This window comes from Pempheris klunzingeri, chromosome 2 (assembly GCF_042242105.1).
Source record: "Pempheris klunzingeri isolate RE-2024b chromosome 2, fPemKlu1.hap1, whole genome shotgun sequence".
In the NCBI taxonomy this organism is placed as follows: domain Eukaryota; kingdom Metazoa; phylum Chordata; class Actinopteri; order Acropomatiformes; family Pempheridae; genus Pempheris; species Pempheris klunzingeri.
Genome location: NC_092013.1, coordinates 11,761,388 through 11,784,826, shown reverse-complemented (window position 1 = coordinate 11,784,826; position 23,439 = coordinate 11,761,388). Strand labels below are relative to the sequence as shown.

Here is a 23,439-nt window from a genome sequence, read left to right as displayed (position 1 = left end):
GCACAGGTTCATGATGAGGAGCCTCAAGGCGCAGGGGGAGCAGGAGCCATTTTTCACCATTCAAGCGGAGTTGCGCGGACGGAGCGGAGGTGCTGCTGCTGCTGCTGATCTTGTTGTTGCCGGCTTGTGTGTGTGAGAGAGAGACAGAGTGTGTGAGCTCCTCCGGCCAAGGTGACTGCGGGTTTACTTCTTCAAATCAGCCGGAAAGACCGGAGCGGAGTGCGCCCGCTGAGAGCATGGCTCCCCTGCAACAAAGGGAAACTCACAGGCGGAAAGTTTAAAGGACAGCGGAGCTGCGCAAATTCCCACTCGGAGAGCCGGCTGAACATAAACTGAGGAGCGATGCACTTCTTTAAATGGGATTTGTTGGTGATTTTCTGGTGGTGTAAACTGGTTTCGCTGGCGCGTTGTTTCACCGTTCACCTCAGTGAGGATGCGGGGACAAGGACAGTGGTTGCCGGCGTGCAGCAGGGCGCACGGTGCACTTTGGATCAGGTGCTCGCTCCCAAATTCACAGAGCGGTTTCTGGACACTGACGCCTCAGCGGGCATTGTGTTTGTTTCGGACTCTATAAAGTGCCCGTCTTTACGCTCCAACCCCTTCACCGTGTACACTGTGGCGGACTGCACCGAGTCCGGCTACAGGCACCTCCTCACCAGCCAGTACGACGTTCATGTTCACGGTAGGAACTGTTCCAACATGCGTAAAAGAAAACCTCAGTGGGACATGGAGGTCCTCAGTTTGTTAAGCACCCACAGCCACTACCGCTCAGAGTGCCACCAAGCAGGCTCTGCTTTATTTTCAGTCCGGGGTCTGCTACCTGGAGCCCCTATCCGCTGCAAAGCCACAAACAGCCATGACTTTTACTTCTCTGAGGGGGACTTGTTTGTGTCTGAGACGCTGTGCTGGAGGCAGGACACCCTCCTGGAGCTAGACCTGCTCTGTGATGTACTCACAGGACATGGACTGAGTGCCAAAGTCAGCCCCATCTCCATCCACTGGCGTGTGGGACAGGGCCCCTTCAGGCAGGGCCACCTGGGGAAGCTGTTGGAAAAGGCAGCTCAGTCTGATTCAGGGATCGTGAGCAGCAGGAGGAGGAGAAGCATCAACAGCAGCCCTCAGTTTCAGCCTCCAATGTACCAAGTGTCTGTGGCAGAGAATCAGCCAGTAGGGACTTCTGTTGTTGTTTTGAAGGCAGTGGATGTGGATGAGGGGGAGGCAGGCAGGCTGGAGTACTTCATAGAGGCCCTCTTTGATAGCCGCTCCAACAATCTCTTTGCTGTGGACCCGGCCAGTGGTACTGTGTCCACAGTGGAGGTGCTGGACCGGGAGACAAAAGACACCCATGTGTTCCGTGTGACCGCAGTCGACCACGGCACGCCTCGACGTACAGCCATGGCCACCCTCACTATCACAGTCAGGGACACTAATGATCATGATCCCGTGTTTGAACAGCAGGACTATAAAGAAAGCATCAGGGAGAATCTAGAAATAGGCTATGAGGTGTTAACGGTGAGGGCCACAGACGGGGACGCACCTGTTAATGGTAACATCCTTTACCGCATCATCAACAGTAATGGGTCCAATGATGTGTTTGAGATTGATTCCAGGTCAGGTGTAATCCGCACCAAAGGGCTGGTAGATCGAGAGCAGGTGGAAGCCTATATGCTGTTAGTGGAGGCAAATGACCAAGGTCGTGACCCCAGGCCCCGCAGCGCCACAGCTACTGTTTACATTGTGGTAGAGGATGACAATGATAACGCTCCCCAGTTCAGTGAGAAACGCTATGTGGTCCAGGTGCCAGAGGACATGGCCCCTAACACAGAGATCCTGCAGGTCACTGCCACGGATCAGGACCGAGGGAGCAATGCTGTGGTTCACTTCAGCATCATGAGTGGAAACACCAGGGGACAGTTTTATATTGATGCTCAGACGGGTAAAATGGACCTGGTGAGTCACCTGGATTACGAGGCCAACAAAGAATACACCCTAAGAATCAGAGCTCAGGATGGAGGACGCCCTCCGCTGTCCAACATCAGTGGCCTGGTCACAGTGCAGGTGCTGGATGTTAACGACAACGCCCCCATTTTTGTCAGCACCCCATTCCAGGCCACCGTGCTGGAGAATGTACCGCTGGGCTACTCCATCATCCACATCCAGGCTGTGGATGCCGACTCCGGAGACAACTCCAGGCTGGAGTATTGCCTCACTGAAACCACACCAAACCTCCCCTTTGCCATCAACAACAGCACTGGCTGGATTGTGGTGGCGGCTGAGCTGGACAGGGAGAGTGTTGACTTTTACAACTTTGGAGTGGAGGCCCGGGATCACGGCTACCCCGTCATGTCCTCCTCAGCCAGCATCAGCATGACTATTCTAGACGTCAACGACAACAACCCGGAGTTCACTCAGAAGGCGTATTACATGCGACTGAATGAAGATGCAGCCGTGGGGACCAGCGTGGTGACAGTGTCAGCCGTGGACCAGGACATCAACAGTGTCGTGACCTATCAGATATCCAGTGGAAACACCCGCAACAGATTCTCCATCACGAGTCAGAGCGGAGGGGGGCTCATTACGCTGGCGCTGCCTTTGGACTACAAACTTGAACGCCAGTACGTCCTCACTGTCACTGCAAGCGATGGCACGCTCTTTGACACGGCCAGAGTGTTTGTTAACGTCACAGACGCCAACACACACCGGCCTGTGTTTCAGAGCTCGCATTACACTGTCAACATCAACGAGGACAGGCCTGTGGGCACAACTGTGGTGGTAATAAGTGCAACAGATGAAGACACGGGTGAGAACGCCCGCATCACCTACTTCATGGACGACAGCATCCCTCAATTTGACATCGACGCCGACACAGGAGCCGTCACCACACAGATGGAGCTGGACTATGAGGACCAGGTGTCCTATACGTTAGCCATCACCGCGCGGGATAACGGCATCCCGCAGAAGTCTGACACCACCTACCTGGAGATACTGGTGAATGATGTCAACGACAACTCCCCTCGCTTCCTCAGAGACCACTACATCGGCTCTGTTATGGAGGATGTGCCGGTGTTCACCAGCGTGGTCCAGGTTTCTGCCACCGATAGAGACTCCGGGCTCAACGGCCGAGTCTTCTACACCTTCCAGGGCGGGGAGGATGGTGATGGAGATTTCATAATTGAATCCACCTCCGGCATTGTTCGCACACTGCGCAGGTTAGACAGAGAGAATGTGCCTATTTACACCCTGCAGGCGTTTGCCGTAGATAAAGGTCTTCCTGCTCTGAAAACACCTGTAAACATCCAAGTAACAATCCTAGATGTGAATGACAACCCCCCAGTGTTTGAGATGGATGAGTTTGACATTTTGGTGGAGGAAAACAGCCCAATAGGTGTTGTGGTTGCACATATATCAGCCACAGATCCAGATGAAGGCAGCAATGCACAGATAATGTACCAGATAGTGGAGGGAAACATCCCAGAGGTGTTCCAGCTGGACATCTTCTCTGGAGAACTGACTGCATTAATAGACCTGGACTACGAGATAAGGTCTGAGTATGTTATCGTGGTCCAGGCCACCTCCGCTCCTCTGGTCAGCCGCGCCACAATCCACATCAAACTTGTCGACAAGAACGACAACGTGCCCGTGCTCAAAAACTTCCAGATCATCTTCAACAACTACGTGACAGACAAATCCAGCAGCTTCCCCACAGGAGTGATCGGACGCATCCCAGCGCACGACCCCGACGTCTCGGATCAGCTCCACTACAGCTTCGAGGTGGGGAACGAGCTGAACTTAGTCCTCCTGAACCAAAGCACGGGGGAGATCCAGCTGAGCCAGGCCCTGGATAACAACCGGCCCCTGGAGGCCTCCATGAGGATCTCAGTGTCAGGTGAGACTGTTGGATAAGTCTTTGTAACTGCAGACTCCACCCAGCAAGAGAAAACAATGTTCAGTGAGAGGAGAGCAGTCTCACTGAGGTGTCCTCCTACTCTATTGCCATTAACATTTCTTGTCCCTGCTTTTACATTTGCGCTTCGCTTCACTGGATAATGGAAGTGATGATGACTTAAGTATGTCTTTCTTTCTTCAGCACCCATGAGTGATCTCCCTATTATAGATATATACATGAAAGAGGATTAATATTCACTGCAGGATATTTGTAAGCCACTCAAAATCACTGCAGAGACACTAAGATGTATTTAAGCATTTGAATTCTGCAAAGTAAATTGTTGCATTTGCTTATTGTAAAGGGGCTTCTTTAATTATTTTGGACCACTCATTAAGGAGCGTTCTCATTTACACAAGTCTGATTTGGCTCTGTCTATTGTCAAGATTTAAATAGCTGTTTGTCCAAGCATGTCTGTATCCTGTGGGATCCACACTCCAGCGGGCAGACTGATCATGCCCCATAATTGCCCATCACACCTCCCCCTCAGCAAACAATGAAAGACCTAATTCAATTATGGTCTATTTCTATAGCTTGTTTAGAGTCAGAATTAAGAGTTGATGTTCTTTAAGTGTTGTATGGTTTGACTGGCTTGTTTTTCTTGAAAGGCTGAAATCTAGTAGCTGTCAGTGTGATTAAGGCTGAGGATGCTGGTTTGATGGTGTATTAGAAGACAGCAGATAACAAGAGTTGGTTGAGATGTGAATCATTGTTTGGTCCACTGTTTTGGACTTTCACTACATGGTCAGAGGGCTGTTCCAAAACAAGCCTGACACTTCTCTGCTGGTCATGCCCACTGCAGGTGTTGTCTTTCCCGACCTGCATGTCTCACCTGTGTCCCCTGCACCTTTTCATTTTGCATGCCTGCACAAATTACATAGTTTGATTTGCTCCAGAAATGTGACTGAACTTGAATGCACCCACAGAGAGTGGGGTTGTGTTGTTGTTACCCTCCATTGGAGCTTATTTGACGCAGTGTGATCTGCTGTAAATCTGCCTTCTTTTTGACCTTGGCGCAACCTTAGAGAGAGGGAAGCAGAACTGGGGAATGTTATTAAGAGATTGGACATCAAGGTTAAAGATGAAATCAAATGCTTTACAAGAACAGTGAGGATTAAGGCTGGTAGGAACGCTGGGATTTCTTTGATTTGACTGAATCAGATGAAAGCACTTTAACAGCGGTGAAGTACTTTAGTATTCATTGATGAGTGAGCAGCACATACTGTATGCTTGGAGTGGGTAGTCGTTATAATGGACTGGATCTGAGCTTTGCTTCCCTGGGAAACAATGGTGAGCTGTCGATTCAGGGGCCGGCACTAGAGCTCATTCCAGGCTGCGGTTGGGGGCAACAGCTGTGACTCCACCAAGGACCAATTAGAGGCTGTGTCTCCCCAGCGCGTCCCGCACCTGCTGGGGTTTATGTGTCAGCACCCCTGCAGGAGACAGAGGGAGATGGAGGGAGGCAGGAGGCCAGAGGGGGGGGAGGGGTGCAGGGCTGAGTTGTGTAAACTGGGAACACGTTGGAAAATACAGTCATACTGTAACAGAGTAGGGAAGTCACCAGACAGGGGCTGTTGGAGGAGGAGATGGGCTATATGACGTGCTCCTCCAATAGAAGCTGCTGACCCCAATTTTCAAAGGCTTCTCCCTCCAGGGACCTCCCAAGTCTTCCCATTATCTTTCTCTTTATGCTGCCGTTTAAGAGGCCCCTTATGATGGACGATTTTTGATGGTCTCTTTTGTATGTTGTTGGACTGTGATTAACGCCGTTTCTGAGCACCGCTCTTCACACTGAAATAGATGTAACGGCTCTAATGTAGCTACACTATACTTCACGTTGTGTTTCCTGTGCAGTAGCTTTGGGAAGGTAACCTTTAAATAATCCACAGATTATGATGATCTTCTTAAAGTTGAATTCAGGAATATAATCCATAGCGTTGCCCCAACTACTTGAGTAACCAGTAGTTACTTTTAAGATTGAACTGAACCCCACTTTGGTTTCAATTTCTTTTAGAAATATGGTGTAAAATGCTGAACTAAAAATCCATTGGGATTATCATCCCATAATCTCCCAAATTTAAATTACAAAATGTTTTAAATCAATTTAAAAAAAATGTATCTGTTAATCCCTATATTAAATTAAATACCACATCAACACCTTCCACATAAAACTATTTATTATCCTGTTTGTGCAGCTGACAAATAGAAGTGTACAAGTCAACATACTTAATTAGATCTCATTTCAAAGATGTGAATGTCAGAGTATTGATAGTTTACTAGTGATATGAGCATCTATAATTATAATGAGTGTTTGCACTGGCACATTCCACCTGAATAAGATGTATATGTGTGTTAGATGGAATATCAATTGAGGTTGTTGTGTTTTCTGTTAGTTCTCTGGAAAACTTTTTAGTGTGTACTTCAAAAGTCTCCTCCTCTTTAGCTTTTATGTTATAATTGTATAATATAAAAGTCAGTGTCTAAGATTTTGTATTTCACAAAGCAGTTTTTGACCCCAAATTAAAGAAAAACACAAATAGAAGAAAACGTATTGTTAATTACAGTCTGAAACAATCAGAGCCAATATGCAGAAAATCTGAGTGGAATAGGACATAAATGCTCAAATAGGGGATAAAGAGGATAAAGAACTCTGAAGAAGAGTTACGTCTACAGAATTGTTATTGCACCTTGTTATTGCACTTACTATGATGTGGTCAGGTGGGTTCAGTACTCTCGTCGTTATCTTTATGAATTGATGGTCATGTAAAGAACTCCTTTGCAACAAATTTCAGGAATTTGAAAATCACCTTCTCTATAAGACTATAAGCTATTTAAGTGGAGTAGATGCATTATTTCTTCAGCAGTGAATATTGCTATGCAGACTGGCACTAGAATCATTCAAAACCATAAGCAGGCACTTAAAAACACATCTGACACCCACATAACCCGGAGATCCTGCTGCCTTATTGTATAATGGCTTTGTGCTCTGGCATAAATTTAGTGATTATAACCATTTAATTATGATAGCCAGTTATGGAGTCAGATTTACAGCCTTGGAGTGCAGCGCTGGGCCTGCTGTCATACTAAATAGGAGGAAGGAAAATTATGAGCTCGTATTAGAGTGGTGTGTCAATTAATTTTGTCTTGTACTGAAACTAATTTCAGATTTTAGGGATCTGTTGAATTCTAGCTCTCATTTCTGCCCTTTTGAGCACTGAGCTGATAAATGTGATGTGTGCATAAAGAGTATGACGATGATACTGGTCATGTGTCACTTCAGCATATGAAGAGATGTGGTCACACTACTGAGAGAGAGGCTGATTGTCGCCTGTAGGATTAAATATGCTGCATCTGTATCCTGAGATCTGTCAGGCCAGTGTTGACATTCTCGGGGGCTTATCTACTGTTTCAAGGCAAGCGTGAGCCTGCATAAATAGGTGTTTGCATTTGATGGCAAACGTCTTTTTACTCCTGCTTTTCTTTCATTCTTAAAGCCCTGTTACTTTACATACAGGAGGTATAGCTAATCCTTCATTACACCTCATTTTGTATGGTTGGTGGTTTGAATATGAGGCTAATTTGTTGCGTCTTTTGTAGTGTTGTCACTGTTATCACTGTTTAAAGCGTGATTTCCTGTATGATTCTTACACTATAATATGTGACACACTTAAATTTGAACCCCCTCTGTTACATATACAATGCCTACATTATTACAGCTCAGGACACTTTGTCCTTGTTATAATCAAATTCTAAGTCCACGCCAATATAGCGCCCCCATGCTCACTTTGCAAACGCCAATGTAGAGATTTAACAGACAAACACGCTTCCACAGCTAATGATGGTACTTTGATTCAGCTCACATCACACTGCAGGTTGTACAGATGCTCAAATTACATGGTGGACAGCATATATTTTCTCCCCCTGGTCACTGTCGGGACTGAGGGAGGGGTGCTTTTAAGTTTGAAGTGTGATTCTGAAGTGGCTTTGGACGCTCCAAGGTTAAACTACTTCACTGTCAAACTTGTGTGAGCCAGACCTGTTGGCATTCAGCCCAACTAACTGGAGCAAACCATGAATACGCTTATATGTATCAAGTGTGTTTCTTATCAAGATTCTTTGCCCCTTTGACAACTTGTTTTAAATATTCAGATGCTCAGTTTGACTGGTGACATTGTTTTTTCCAATCAGACACTGAGTAGATGTCATTATTCTGTGTGGTTGAACGTGTTTTTATGTCGTCTTAGAGCCCCTCTGCCCCTGCCCTTCACCATCCTTGCATAAGATAAAACTGCAAGACAGGAATTTTAATGGAGGAAACTCTGCTCCATCACATACTGTATAAATAGGAGCCAAGACATTCACTGCCAGCTTAATTTCATTATAATGTATTAAACCTTTAAGCTGTCAGTGGAGGGGCTTTCTCAGTAAGACTGGATGAAGATTCACAAATCTAGTATATTTTTGTGTGTGTGTGTGAGTGTGTGTTTGAGTGTGTCCTCCAACAGCTGGACTGTTCTGATTGCTTTTCTCTTCTCTGTCATATAATTATTTCACTCAAGCAGAGTGTTCCACGGCGACGTTTTTTTTTTTTTTATGGTTGATGAATTTGTGTTTGCCTTATGGTTGATTCTCAGAACTCAAAGCCTGTGTTTTGCGCGACCAGAGTCATCCATAATGCGCTCTTTTCATTCTTCGTGCCTCCCTCGCCCTCCCTGGATGGCGTTAGTCACACTTGCAGGCTTGCTTGGAATGTTTGTAGCTCTGTTTCTCCTTTTTTCCCTCCCTTTAACATCACCTATCACCTTGATCCTGTTTCTCTTTCCCTCTTTTTGTTTGCTTGTCACCATTTCCCATTTTTCTCCTATCTGCCCGGGTCTATAGCTCTCACCCCTGCAACCTCCACCGTTCCCTCCCATCATTTCAAGCTCCCCCACCCTCCCTCTTTAGTCCCATACACCCCCCCCCCCCCCTTCTCTCTCTCTCTGTTTCTCCCTCCTTTGACTGTTGTCCCCCCCTCCCCTGTGAAAGGAAGAATGCCTAAGAGAAATGCTTTGTTAAGCACCCAGTTGTCATGGTGAACCCAGCAATGCCTGAGAAATTCCTTGTGGGTGGGGACGTGGGGTAAGGTCCCTTTTGTGGGCTGAAGATGGGGGGGAGGGGAGGCACATAAAGTTCTAAAGAGCAACTGTCCCCCTCTCCCTCTTTCCAGTGAAGCATGTAAGGCTTTCTTTGGACCTGTAATGCTCCGGGACACACTGACCTGTCCTGCATGCTGCTTTCACTCTACAAGCATTTTTACAGGACGCGCTGCAAGTCAGCCAACACCTGACAGCAAATATAAACCTTCCATCTGCTGTGTTTTTGAAGGATAAAGTCTAGTCTTGCATGTGACAGACTTCAGAGGCCCTCTGTTTTGAAAGCACCCGTGAGTTTAAAGCTCATTGACATATGATAGTGTCATCTTTAAGCTCTTGCTCTGACACAGATGCTCTCACAGGGTATCCGATGTCTTGCTACCAGCTTGTTTCTCAGCAGCAGGACATCCTCCTGTGGGCCTTGCTCCTCTACGCTTGCTTGCACTGAAGGTCCGGAGGAGCTGAGGTGGGGTGAGGTTGCGGGTGAGGAGGGGGGAGGATGACATCATCTAAGTGTTAGGAGGGGAAATCGTGTGTAGGATTAGGGCTGGTGCATCGCTGGGGTGAGACCTTGTGGTGCTTGCATATATCTCAGCGTTGTCTTGCATTGTCCTCGCTATCCCAGCAGACAATGGGAGTTTGCTCTGTCTGGGGCTGCCCCCCTCTGTCTTTGTGTCCACTTGTTTGCCCCGGTGCTGCTGTCTTCACGACAGTTTCACCGGGCCTGTTATTCATCCATGAATTATCCTATTTACTGTACAGTCTGGATGCAGGCATTTTTTAAAGTCTTCCCGTCAGTGACTGAGCACATAAAGCTCTGGTACAGTGATCCACAGCCAAGTAGCCTCAGGGGCTACTTCTGCAGTTGCCAGGGTGTACACAAAAAGATAGAAGAGTCACTCTAACTAATTTGAAAAAATTAAATTAAAAGATTAATGGTTGAAATAGCAAAAGGTAATGCATTGATAATGACAAAGCCACAAGTAGTGAATTAAGGGTTAAAATAGCTTAAAGTAATGGTTAAATGTTTAAAATAATTGGCTAAAAGTGATGTATAAATGGTGAAAAGCTAAATGGCTGAAATAGTTTGCTAAAAGTATCCATCTTTGGCCACTAGAAGTGGCAGTGTGAATGCAAACTTGGAACAAATCAACCTAAACATTGACAGACATTTTAACAATATCCTCTTTTTTCTCAATTAACAGTGTTCAATAGCATCATCTTAAAAATCAATTAAATTAAATGCATTAGGAACGTGATGGGTGTTGTTGATGAAGGGGTACAACAAAAGGTTTGGATCCACTGGTTTTGTACAATAGACAAAATATTTTTTTCTGTGTAGTGACAATAAATCCAAACCTCCACCAGAGTACAGAAATCACGCTAACTACATGCCTCTCACGCTGTGAACGTGACAGATTACACTTATTTAACAGGCCGTTACCTTTCCGCTACATTGGGCTCATTTAGTATCGAACCAGACTGAGATTACACACTGACCTGGTTTCATATGCTTTTAATCTCTCATGCAAACTGTCAACACAAGGCTGTTCAGACACGAGGGTAAGAGGTGTGACTGGTGGAGGTGGTGAACCTTAGCGAGCAGGAGTTTGAGATGTCCCATCACTGTCTAATTTATATTAACCCTGACAGGCCAACAAAACAGATAGTTTCCTCATGAGCTACTACAGTGGTGTGTTTGTGCTTTCACAGTTTGGTGGCACTCGTGAATGAGAGCGGCTATTTATACTGTTCTCCCTTAGAAGCAGGTGGATTCTTTCAGATTAACACATTTGTTGATCTGTGCAGACAGTTTCCCAGTTTTCCAAAAATAATGGACTCATGATGGTGCTCACATATTAAACTGTCAGATAAGTTAAAATAATTGCTTTGCTTTTTTTTAGCACCATCATCAAACCTAGAATACAGCTTTGAAATGCTGCCTGGTCCGTTTTAAAGCTTCTTCATTAATGACAAAGTTGGTATTGTGCTGCTGGATGCTAAGTATCCAATATCTATCAAATAACTATTGGTATGTTTGAATAACGGCATCATGCTTGGTCACGTCTCTCTGCATGCTAATGTCTCTTTACTATTGCGCTGACAGCAGTTTTCCTTTTGATATGCAAATGTTCTGATTGGAAGAGTTCAGATCCTTTTCTGTGGCTCTAAAGCCGCTTCACCATAGAGCAAGAATCCGAGGAATGTCCTCATCTTGTGGTTTTCAGATACATCAGAAAAGTGCCATGAGGGGGATACTGTGGCAGGGTCCGCCATTGAGTACGAACGACCGCTTTCCAACGTAGTCAGCTTTCCACCTGACTGGATCAGGAGAGGGATTGTGGGTTTGCTCTGACTCCCCTGGATTGAAATCCTGAGGTTGACATTGAGCTACAAAAGCACTTTCCATCACTGACTTCACAGGCAGTGGAGGAATTAGGTGCTGTGTTGTTGTGGTTCATTCATCATTACAGCTGATCTTTGTTCTTTTTCTCTAAATACTTTAGCTTAATTGCTCTGCAGAAGATAAAACAGACAATTGCAATAGTGCTGGATTCTTTAAAATCATGTGAAAAACAAGGTCGGAGACGTATGAATATTTATTTAACCTTCATATTATTCTGCTTTGAAACAAATGAATGCACACAAACATACAGACACATACTTGCACACAGTGGAATTGATAATTGCTCATCATGATGCTCAGTGTAATTTGTGTTGCCTGATGTAACGGCTTTAACATTGCTCACATTCAAATAGCAGCAAATCTGCTGCGTGGGAGTTTGGGCATGCTGTCCGTTCCCTCCTTTGAGGGTGTGTTTTGCAAGTAGGTTTTCTGTTGTACATGAGCTGTTGGTGTTCAGATGTGTTTAATTTTGTGCTTCAATTTTCCCAACAAAGGAACCAGCAGTTCAGTTCTCATCCTGGTTGAGGTGAGGACCTTTTATCCCAAATCAACCACAAATCCACCTCCGTCTGCTGTCATTGTGTGCTGAAAATTCCCCGAGCTGCAGTTGTTGAAGAGTGTTTTTGGTGATTAGAGGAGCTTTAACGTTGTCCCGGCCCTCATGGTATGTTTTACCCTCCAGGCTACTAATTTCCCAACCACCTTGGCCTCGAAAGCTATCTAATAAAGTACTCAGCAATCAATTTATAGTTTAAATTAGACGGGATAATAGTAGATAGCAATTTTTAAAGACATTAGAAAAGAAGATTTTCACGTTTAAATCCGATGTTCATGTTAAATGTTGATTTATTGCATGCTATACGCTAACTACATGCATCAAACGTCATGTTTTCTTCCCTTAAAACAATTGTGATGACTCATCTTGAACTCGGGGCCATTTGCCTGCGTGTGGCGTTTACGGCAGACTCTATGTATGACTGTGATTGGACTAAATATTGGACTAAATGTATAAAAAAAATAAAACAAAAAAAAGAATTCAATCAAATGTACTATTCTCCACTAGAATTAAAGGTTTAAATAATGATAAAATGAGAACATTTTTTTTAATTCTTTTCAGCTGTGATCAGCCTCTTTGTAGCTCGCTCTGTCAGATGGTTGGCTGACCATAGTTTTTACCCCAAGGAGGGTGAAGTTTGCGATGGAGGTCAAGTGTACATGTTTGTGTTTGTGTTTGTTTGTATGTGTGTGTGTGTGTGTGTGTGTCTTTCTATAAAATCCAGCTATATTGACTGAGACTGTTTATTTAGGTTATGCGGCTGTTTTCTATAGGCCACTCCCACTGCCACACCCCCTTTTAGCCAATTGGCATGAAATATAGACAGACAGACACTTGCATTAGTGATGATTTGCCCTCTTTTCTCAGCAGAGCAGTTTTTCTTTCTTCACTGTCTTTGGCCAAATGACCACAGTAAGAAGTTCACATGGAAACAAGTATATGGTATTTTGCATCACATACTCCGATTAAACTCCTGCAGAGGGAATACATTGCAAGGTTTTGCATTTGTTGCACATGACAACGCAACAAATTAATGTTCTGTTTTACATCCTTAACCAGGCTTTAGTCCACAGGGGCTCCTAAAATTTCTCATGGAAGTCAAGTGTGTGTGAGGTTGAGTGTATGTGAATGCATGTGCTCACAGATGTGTCACAGTGTTATTGCAAATTCTCCCTTATTGTTTTATAATCTTCAAAAAAATTTGGTTGATGTTTGGTCCAAAAATAGCTGGTGGGTCTTTGGTGTCAGAGTTTGGCTGTGGCCCGGGGCAAACACGCCGCAGTCCCTGTAGAGAGACTTCCCCTGATTTCTGATGGCTTGACGATGAGCAGCTGTAGGTGGATGGAGGCCTGGCAGCGGTCGTTAGAGTATTTTACGGAGAGCGTGGTGGTGGCGGTGGCGGTGGCGCTGGGGTGTCAGCTTCGGCCGTTGCTTGTCTAGTGGGGGGTCAGGAAGAGGGGAGAAGTGGGGGGTGGGGAACGGAGTAATGAGATGAAAAATCTGTCCCTCCCTTTGCAATGCAAAGCCTCCACCCCCGACCAGTCTTGAGTCTCCATTCAGGCCGCAGTTGAGTGTGTTTCACCTTTCAGCCCTGGTTAATTCAAGCAAGTCGCCCCGCCGCCACATTTTACTGCATCTCTTTTGATCGCCGGGACTTGAGATTCCAGCTTTTAAATTAAATCGACACCAGAGTGCACTTGGTTTTAATGAAGAAGAAATCTGATAAGCTTGATCTAACAGATATGAGACTATTTTAAACACTGCCGAAGCGGTGAGCCACATACCTCCAACTCTGTGATAAACTTGTGCTCCCACATCAGTCCTCATTAGTGTCTGTCCAGGAGTGATTTTTTTCTTTTCTTTCTTCTTTACTGGGGTGTTAATTAAACCTCGACTCGCTGACTGGTATGAAGGTGGGATTAGGACTGTTGTCCCGCTGGGTGCTTTCAGATCCTGTATGTCCACCTGAGTTCCATTCCCATGAAATCACAAAGATACCTGGCCAACAGACCCTAAATATATATAAAAAAAAGAAAATCTCAAAAAGAAAAACCCCTAAAAACATTTGCTAGCTTTAGTTTGGCATGAGAGCCCATTTATAATAATATTTTGGCTTTTTCCTCAGTGACGCTTCAGGGATTTCACAAGCAAGACTTCCCTTTTGTTTTAAGTTACAGTGTGTGTTGGCTCCAGTTGTCTTCTGTAATTTCAAGCAAGTGTTTCGGCCTCGTTTGATTTCTCTCCCGACCAGATTTACAGTTCAGTGGGGCCCCTGTTGATGGGTCCCAGCACCTGGAGGCTTTAGTCTCAAACTGGCCATAAACATGTCAAGATGACGACACCACTGAGCTGCTGATATCTGAGTGTGGAGGGCAGAAGCTTCAGAAAGACAAGTGAAATGTAATAAATTTGCCAGGGTCACACACACACACACACATACACATACAGCAGCAGAGCTCCAATAATTAATGTGTATGATTGAAGGCTTCTCCAAGGGCAGGGCTCTTAATTTTAATTAAATCAAACTGTGTCCTGTTGTTGGCCCCACAGGGACTGTACTCTCAGGCATCGGCTCTGTGGTTTGTGTGATTGGTGTGTGGTGTGGATGTGTTGTCTCTCTGCGACCTTGTGTCGTGTTTGTCAGCAATATGCAAACATCACACTTCTAACAGTAGTTTTCACACTGGATTATCTCATTAACAGTGGTTTTTGCTGTGTATACCTACAGCAGAGGCTGCTGCTCTTCAAGGCCTGTGTTTATTAAACTGTTACACTTCAATTGTGGATTTATCTGGATTTTTGAAAGATAAAAGTAAAAACTTTTGGGGTAAATGGCTGCCTCTGATCACTTGAAAGGTTAATCATATACTCACTTGATAAATGTGCCCTCCTCATTTTCAGCCAATCTTTTTTTTTATTCTAAGATGTCTCTTTAGTCTCTTTAGAGCAATTTTAAGTGTTATTCTTAGAAGTTTTATAAATACAAGCCCAGATCTCACTGCTCCCTCCTGAAACAAACAACCAAACACTCTGCGTGCTCATTTCCAAACCATAAACTCATTAAAAGCTTGTGAGTTTGCAGAGCTGCGCGCTGGTTCGAGCTGTAAAGGCTGCGAACTGCGAAGACATCCACAGGCTTTATCCCTCCAAAGTGATTTTTAATTTATGATCTCCCTATTGATCTTGGAAATGGGACCCTGGGTTTGCGCTCTTTGATGTAGTGAGTACTCGGTGCGTGCTGCACATACTGTAGTTTACTGATGCTGAACAACCAAGACAGGCTCTGCTCAACCTCATTACCTTCTTACCCGGAGGTTCCCCTCCACATGACACACTTCTGCAGAAGCTGCCTCTGAGGGAGTATCGGCCGCTCCTGATCACAGAATTAACGTGCTTTTGTTTGATTGTGGCGTTCGTAATGTGGTACCATTAGACATGTGATGAATGGTCGCTTTAGAGAGCTGCTTGACTGCGATTATTTATCGGCTCTCCACTGTCATGATGATAAATGGTATTTTTATTGTGTCTCTAATGTGTTTCCCCTCCCCACTAAACCTACAAGGGGTTTCCATTGGCTCTGTGTTTAACCTGCGCATTAGGAGGCGGAGCAGCCAGGTTTCAGCTGCCTCGCTGAGGTGCCTCTGAGCAAGACACCGAGGCAGTGAAGGAGGAATATCTGGTCTGTATTAGTCAGCAGTGTTGCTTCACACTGCTCTGTAGTTTTAACATTCTTTATTTTCATCTCAACCATTTTTAATCAAACCAGTTTTTTTCTCACATTTTAATCGCTGATGTCAGAGTGACGTTCCACTTCCACGGGGTCGTCTGCAGGTTTCTTCTAGTATAGTAATGTTTCACAACAAGTCTGTGAAGCTGTAACTAGGCACAGGTGTGCTTTTGAGCTAAATGCTACCATGCTCACAATGCCTCTGCTAACATGCGCGTGTTTCGCAGATATACTGTGCCAGCATGCTCATATCCACCTGTTAGCTCTAAAAACATGAATAAGAGTCTGTCTGTTAACGCTGGTTATGGGTTAAACAGACCTGGTGGTGGTCATCTGCTTTTCGACCAGTTTCTCAGTCATCAGTTTCTCTCTCTGTGAGAAACAGAAATCGGCACTGATGCTGTATTAAAGTCTTATCTTTAAAGGAGGTGTGAGCTCAGCCCTCTAACCTTGAGTCCTCCGATGGCGACGCCTTCATACGCTGCGTCCTTGGGTAGCTCGCTGCTGGATTTGGCTTATGTGGCCACATTTTCACGGTTTTCAGAGCAGCATTTGTAGCCTGTTGTCCCCACCTGTCTTTCCCTGGTGTTATTTTTGTCTTTAATTATCTCTATTTATACACAGACAAAAAAACAAAAAGAAAATCCCAATATGATCCTCAAACAGAGAGAGAAGAGCATAAATAACTGATGAACTCACCAGCGCAGGCGAAGCTCAGAGGGAGAGGGTCGGGGTTACTGTCGTGGGTGATGTCTCTGTCCTCAGTAATTTGGTCACACAGTCCTTCTGATCTTTATCCACCATGACTTTGTTGACATTTTCTGGGATTCAACCGGGAGATTTGATGGTGACTTTGCGGTCTAATTAGGCCAGTCTCACCGATTTGTTCTTTCTGTCTTTGTATCCGTCTCTCTCCCAGCAGTCTATTATCCAAGCTACTAAAGCTTGAAACAGAAATCAATACATCTTGGTCTGAGTATATGTTTCTCTATAGCAAAACCTCTCTGCGTTCATAAAACATTGTGTCAGTGAAGTATTTGTCGTTCATAATTCTCCTGATGGCTAAAACTGGGCTTCATTAATATTTCAGAGATAAAAAGCTGTACACCTCCCCTCTCCAACCTCCTGGCTGATAATTTATGTTCTCTGAGTGGAGGCCTCAACCTACAGCCAAACACGGCCTTTGTGTCTCTCTGAGAGACTCTTCTCTGTAAATCATAATGAGTCGGCTTCTTTACATGCCTCCATTTATTATCGGAGATGTCTTGTAGGATATTTTGGCTCTGCCTGGTCATATGTTAAGAAAATGAATAGTAACCTTCAGGATATTTTCTTTACGTGCCAGATGATTTAAGTTGAACAAAGATTACTTTCACTTTCAGATGGAAATGGCCTTCAAAACATAAAAAAGCTTTGTTTCTGATTATTTGGTGATGCATTTTTTTATCCAAATTTAACCTTCAAATTGATTTAAAAACACAAAACTCACTGAAATCAGCGAGTTATGAGATTTTAAATACAGACCTTGCTTTTTGTTTTTCTAAACTTCAGTGATTCTGTGATGACTGAACCTCCTCTTCAATGTACGCTCTCTGCTCTGCCTGTATTGACGTATGGATCACCACCACCCACTCACATATATACACACACACACACACACACACACGCACACACACACAATGCCGTATACAGCCTTGGCAGTCCTGCGGCCACAGTGTGTGTTTAATCTTTTCCCTGGCGCCACTTCCTAGCTGAGAGCATTCCTGGCACCCAGAGGCCCAGAGGGGGTCGAACTCTGGGCTGAAAGCAGTGTCACACTTCAGAGCTGGCACCTCGTCTCATTACCAACTAAGCATCCCTCTTTTCCTCCTTTTTGGCCCAAAATGCTCCGCTTACCCTCCGTTCCTGAGTGTAGGATCCTTCCATGGAGAATGACCTCTTTGAAGGATGGTCTGGTTCCTTTCAGGGGAGATTCTCCTCGCGCTCAGTTTCCCAGCGCTGCGTCTACGTCTGGAGCTCTGCCCGAGCTCCCATCCAAGAATGTGAATTGGCAGAGGACATAATTAAGGCGATGTCTGTCCTTATATGTGGCCTAACCTTTAAGAGCCTCTGTTCACTGAGAGCTGTGTTTTTCTGGCTACTGTTGCTGCAGTGTATCAGTTATAATATGAGCCGAACGGATGAGGAGAGAACAGTTTTTATGTGTTTGGCTGAGGTAGAAAGTACAATCTTGTTCACTGGGTTTCTGTCAGGTTAGAGCGAATTTCAGAGTCTACAGAGAGTAAAATGTCACTCTCACAACACTCTGAAAGTGCTTTAGTGTACAGCCCTTAATATTGTGTTCGTCTCCCATGAGGCTCGACAGTTGAAATACTTCTCTGTCTAAAACCTGGAATCATAATACATAAAACTGTCAGATTTCCTCTGATAGATTATAACTGCATGTAGAACTCACCTTGATTTCAATGAGCCGTTTGTGTGTGTGTGTGGCTGCTGTGTTTTTCTTATGTGACTGATGAAGACTCTGCTATGAATAAAAAATCACTGTAAACATGTTGAGGTTATGAAGGTCACTATTTAAATGTATTCAAATAGCTGTTAAAGGCTGTGTGAAGGCTTGTGAAATGTGAAACCAAAGTATTTTCCACAAAGATTTTACACTAAAATTAGAGCCAAAACAATCAGTCAGTTAAGTGATTAGTCAGTCGACAGACATTTTTGATAACTGATCAATTGTTTAAGCCATTTCATAAGCCAAAATACCAAAGAGTCTCTGGTTCCAGAACAGTTTTATTTATTTATCAGTGATTACCAACCTATTTGTCCCTATACCTTTCAAAATAAAGTCTGTCCACTTGCCACAGCTCATAACATGTTACAGCAGATAAATGTCTCAGAGGTTAAATGATCTCATCATTTCATAAGAAAAACAAAGATTCGAGGAAAGTCAGGAAAAATGAAAATAATCTAGTGAAACAGGACAGTATTTATCCCTTGTTTTTTTTTTTTTTATCCTGTTAATCATCTCACAACCACTTGGAAGCATTTTGACCGCCCGGTAGGGATCCACTGTCGTAAAGGATCAATCATAAGAATTCATTGTTTCCATCTGTAGTTGTAAATCTCTTGGAAAGTGAAGAGCCTGAACTATGAGCTGTTCTGCCTTTGTCGTGGCTCCCTGTCTCTTATATGCAAGTGTTTTCTCGTGTACACAGGTGTGTGTGTTTCAGTGTGTGTGTGTGTTTACAGTAAAGTGTGAATTAGAGGAGCGACCCTGCTTGTCTCTGTCCTTTGATTTCTCCCCACTTCCTCTGCTAAGGCCCTGTATTATTACTGTGCTGGAAGCGCTTGACTGAAAGCAGAAGGATTAAAGCCGTGTCAAACATGCTTCTGTCTCACTTCCTCTATGACCCTCCCTCCCCCTCCTCCTTTTCCTCCCCCCTCCCTTGGCACTCTGTGTTTAAACTCGCCCACTGCCAAAACAGGGATCTGGTAACTTTGGGCAGTGCTGTTTGTTTGTGAGTTCTGCTCACAGGTTCTGCTCTCTGGCCGGCGTCCAGACGGCCCCGAACAAAGCGTCCCATTGATTATTTTAAAGGGAGAGGCAGAGGCTTGTTTTCATGACACATTTGATTTGATTAAGGCTGTTTTGTGTTTGCTCTTGAGGCTACAGAAAGCTGCAGGCCAGCGGTGAGATTGACAAAATGACAGTGGTCTTCATACGTGACTTTCAAGTGACACCTTTGAGAGGCAAAATGATATAATCTTCCTCTTATGAATGAAAAGTTAAATTCATAAGAAATAAACGGCACCGTTGCTCAACTCACTTCTCTCAGTGGTTTTCCTGGTATGTCCTTACTTGGTCTGGTAGGAGTATGGAAGCTAATGGTAGCAAATGCTGGCTAGATATTTCTGTGTGACTGACATTACTGAGTCAGTTCATTGACTTCATGACTTTTACTTGTGCTCATGTTTTACTACCTTAGCTCATTCAGATGACATCTTAAAAGTGACTGACTCAAGAGAATCATGGGAAATGAAGGCAAATTCAGATTTTGCATGAATTTATTTATCCTGTATTTACCAGTTGTTCTTTTATTTTCTAATCTATGTTCTATTTTTTCTAGTGTAATCAAAGCACCAAAAGGGCCAAAGACATCTTAGGATGATAAAGTGCATTATGTTCAGCTATATTAGGGTTAGGAAATGTCAGAGCATTTATATCTTGCTTGTTAATTGGTAATACATTTGTTGTCTATAAAGAGGAACATAAAGGTGTTGATTCCACTTTTTCCTCCAGATATTAAACGGTGAAGCAGTGGTTTCTTGTGATGAGAGAATGAAGTGAGAGATCAGTGAATGAAAAATAAGGCCCAACGTGGTTCCAAAATAAAAAGGAATACTCAACAACTGGATTTTATATGAAGTTTGATTTGGTTTCACAATGCAGAGTGTTTGCTATATGACCATGAGGCAGCTTTGACCTCCTGTTGCCGGGCAGAGAGACGAATGATCCAGGTTAAGTTGAACATTTGTCCCAGACTTTGTCTATCTGCTGGATTTAGAGCAGCTTTGAGGCTGTAGCCGACTCTGATCCATAGATTTTGTGCTTGTTAGCAACGTACAGAACGTCCCTTTGTGTTCTCTGCTCTTTGTGATTGGATGGTTTAGGATTCGAGTCTGTTTTCATTATAATTTTACTCCTCAGTGAACAGAGCGCTGACTGCTCCTGTCAGTCCTCCCTTTATTCTAAATGTGGTTAAAGTAGAGAAAATCAGCTTAACAAAGTCATAAGTATGTGTAAATTGGGTACAAAGGCTACAAGCAACATAATGAAACAGAATCATTTACATTTTATTCACCAGCAGCAACATCCACATTTAAAATTCTACTTGCTCAATAAAGGCCCAACAGTGTACAGTCAAGACCTCCCGTATCATAGCAGACAAAACATTACATGTCTACAGTCAAAGCCAAAGAAACAAATGTATAGAAGATAAAACATTAACAGGATCTGCTATCAAAACAAGATAAAAGACAAGAGATTTGCTGAGCTGAGAAATGCTGAATTTGAGACTTAAGGCTTTCATGTATGGCATGTATAATGAAGTAGCATCCCTGCTTCCGGACGAAGAAAAGAAAGGGAGTGTTGTGAATACAGGCATGAAATAGCTGATTAGAAACTTGGAATGTAACAATGTAAACGTACACTTGTTCTCTCTCAGTCCTGGCATACGTCTGTTATCTGTTCTGGCACATGAGGGGGAAAAAAAACACAAAACAACAGTCGTCTGAGCCAAGGGTATCAGTCAAAAGTGTTGATATTCATATTCAAGTGTTCATTTATATACAATTTGTGACATTTTTGTGTTTATGTCCCTCATGAAATTTCAGTTTTAAATTTTCGCTGTGTTTACACGTGTGGGTCTAATGCGAATATCTGAGCCCAGCGATAGCGGAGCAGCTGCTGCTTCAGTCCTCCACCATGCCTCTACCTGCATCTGTCCTACATGCTCTGCTGTTGCAGCTGTTGATGCTGCAGTTGTTTTTCATAGGACTTTATCTCATCTGTTAACACAATATATATAACATGAGAATTTTTGAAGGATGAAAACGGGATACGGGTTTGTCACTGTCAATAAATCCCATCAATGGCCAAAACCAAGAACGCATTCAATTAAATAACATGTATTGTTTTTGTATGTAATGCCTTATGTTTTTAATGTCTTTGTGCCATAGAGCTCCTTTATTGTTCAAACACTAATTAAAACACATTAATTAGCTACAAAAAAATTGTACTGGATGACATCTTCCTTCATTACCATGGACACGGGTACTGTAGTTTATTCTGTAGCTGAAAATAGTCCCTAATAAACGCAGTATTTACATCTGTCTGAGTAATGTTTACTAAAAGCTAAAATGCCTCGCTGTAAACACACATGATTTTAGGAAATTATATAATGCTTTAAAAAATAGGATAAATTCATAACCAGTCAGAAAAGTCAAAGTATTGACAGACAACATCAATAATGTGGTCCACTTACTGGCTATTTCAGCTTTCAACCATATCACACAGCCTTCATCAGTGGATTTGATATGTTTTAAAGCAAACATCTTAAAAGTGCTGTGGATGAACATTATTAATGTTAATAGATCTGTCTCTGATGATGAAGACCATGTTATACGGTTGAAAGCTTCCTGTCATACAGCGTGTTTGTAAAGTCGCTTTAGTCAGATGTTTTGCCTCCTGGTCAGAATAAGAATCATTTTTCAATTTCAATCTAACTTTATTGTCCCCAAGGGGACGTTAGTCTTGCAGCCAATGAAACATGGAGGAATTTAGACTTGAAGAATCATAAAACATGAAAAACAATTACACAAGAAATATGATTAAATATGTGAAAACAAATGTGTAAGCTCATCATGGAAGCTCACATAAACCAGTGTAGCTTAAATTAAGTGACAACATAAAACCTGCGATACATCTTCATCCAAGCCATCATCCATTAGCCTGATGTTAATCACTCTTTTGCTTTTCCTCTGGTCATTTTTTTAGACGGCGTCCACTCCGTGTCGGCCCAGTGCCTTCTCCAAGTCACCATCATCACAGATGAAATGCTGTCCAACAGTATCACGCTGAGGCTGGCCAACACCTCCCAGGAGCACTTCCTGTCCCTGCTGCTCGCCCAGTTCCTGGACGGTGTGGCCCGCGTCTTGTCTGCCGCCCCCGAAGACGTCGTCATCTTTAACATCCAAGACGACACGGACGTCAGCGCTCGCATCCTCAACGTCAGCCTGTCCGTGGCCGTGCCTGTGTTGGGGGCAGGGCACCAGCGGCCTGGAGGGCTCGACCACGCAGGGGACAGGCCTGGGAGAGGGGTCGACAGTGGAGGTGGGGAGTTTTTCGGCTCGGAGGAACTCCAGGAGAGGCTGTACTTGAACCGTAGCCTTCTGGCTAAGATTTCCTCCCAGGAAGTTCTTCCCTTCGATGACAACATCTGCCTTCGTGAGCCATGTGAGAACTACATGAAGTGTGTGTCCGTGCTGAAGTTTGACAGCCTGGCGCCGTTTGTGGCATCAGATACCATCCTATTCAGACCTATCCACCCCATCGCTGGGCTACGCTGTCGCTGTCCCACCGGCTTCACGGGAGACTACTGCGAGACGGAGATTGACCTCTGCTACTCCAAACCCTGCGGAGCCCACGGCGTGTGTCGCAGCAGAGAGGGAGGCTTCACCTGTGAGTGCTTGGAGGACTACACAGGTGAGAGCCCTTACTTTACCTAAATGTAATTACTGATGAAGCTGTGCTGTGTTTTTTTTTTTTTTTTTTACAGTCAGTCTCACCAGACTTCATTAACTACCTGACCTGCCTTAGTTACTGTTGCTATGCCTATCAAGGTTTCCATCGTCATAGACACATAATTCCGTTTTACAATAATAAATAGATTCAACACTCAAAATTAGTTGTAATTTAGTTTAAAATATGTCTTTGATTTCACACAGAGGTCAAGAAAAACAGGCTTCTCATTTCTAGGAGGAAAATGTAGAATTTGTTGGTTGAAATGATAATGGTAACTGTAGCAAATGTTTTAGCTTGCAAAGTATGACGGTAACTGTGTGAGTTAAGTTTGTCTTCGTCTGATTCATTTAAAGCCTGATTTGAACCAC

General features: G+C 43.9%; 1 protein-coding gene across 1 annotated transcript in view; it reads left to right on the top strand.

Annotated features, from left to right (window-relative positions):
* The first annotated feature begins 342 nt into the window (after window positions 1-342).
* Window positions 343-23,439, top strand: part of celsr2 (cadherin, EGF LAG seven-pass G-type receptor 2) — a 62,178-nt gene continuing 39,081 nt past the window's right edge. Inside the window, exons 1-2 of the mRNA XM_070846381.1 lie at window positions 343-3,886; window positions 22,325-23,032. Of these exons, the coding sequence (XP_070702482.1) occupies window positions 343-3,886; window positions 22,325-23,032 (4,252 nt within the window). The remainder of the gene's footprint in view (window positions 3,887-22,324; window positions 23,033-23,439) is intronic.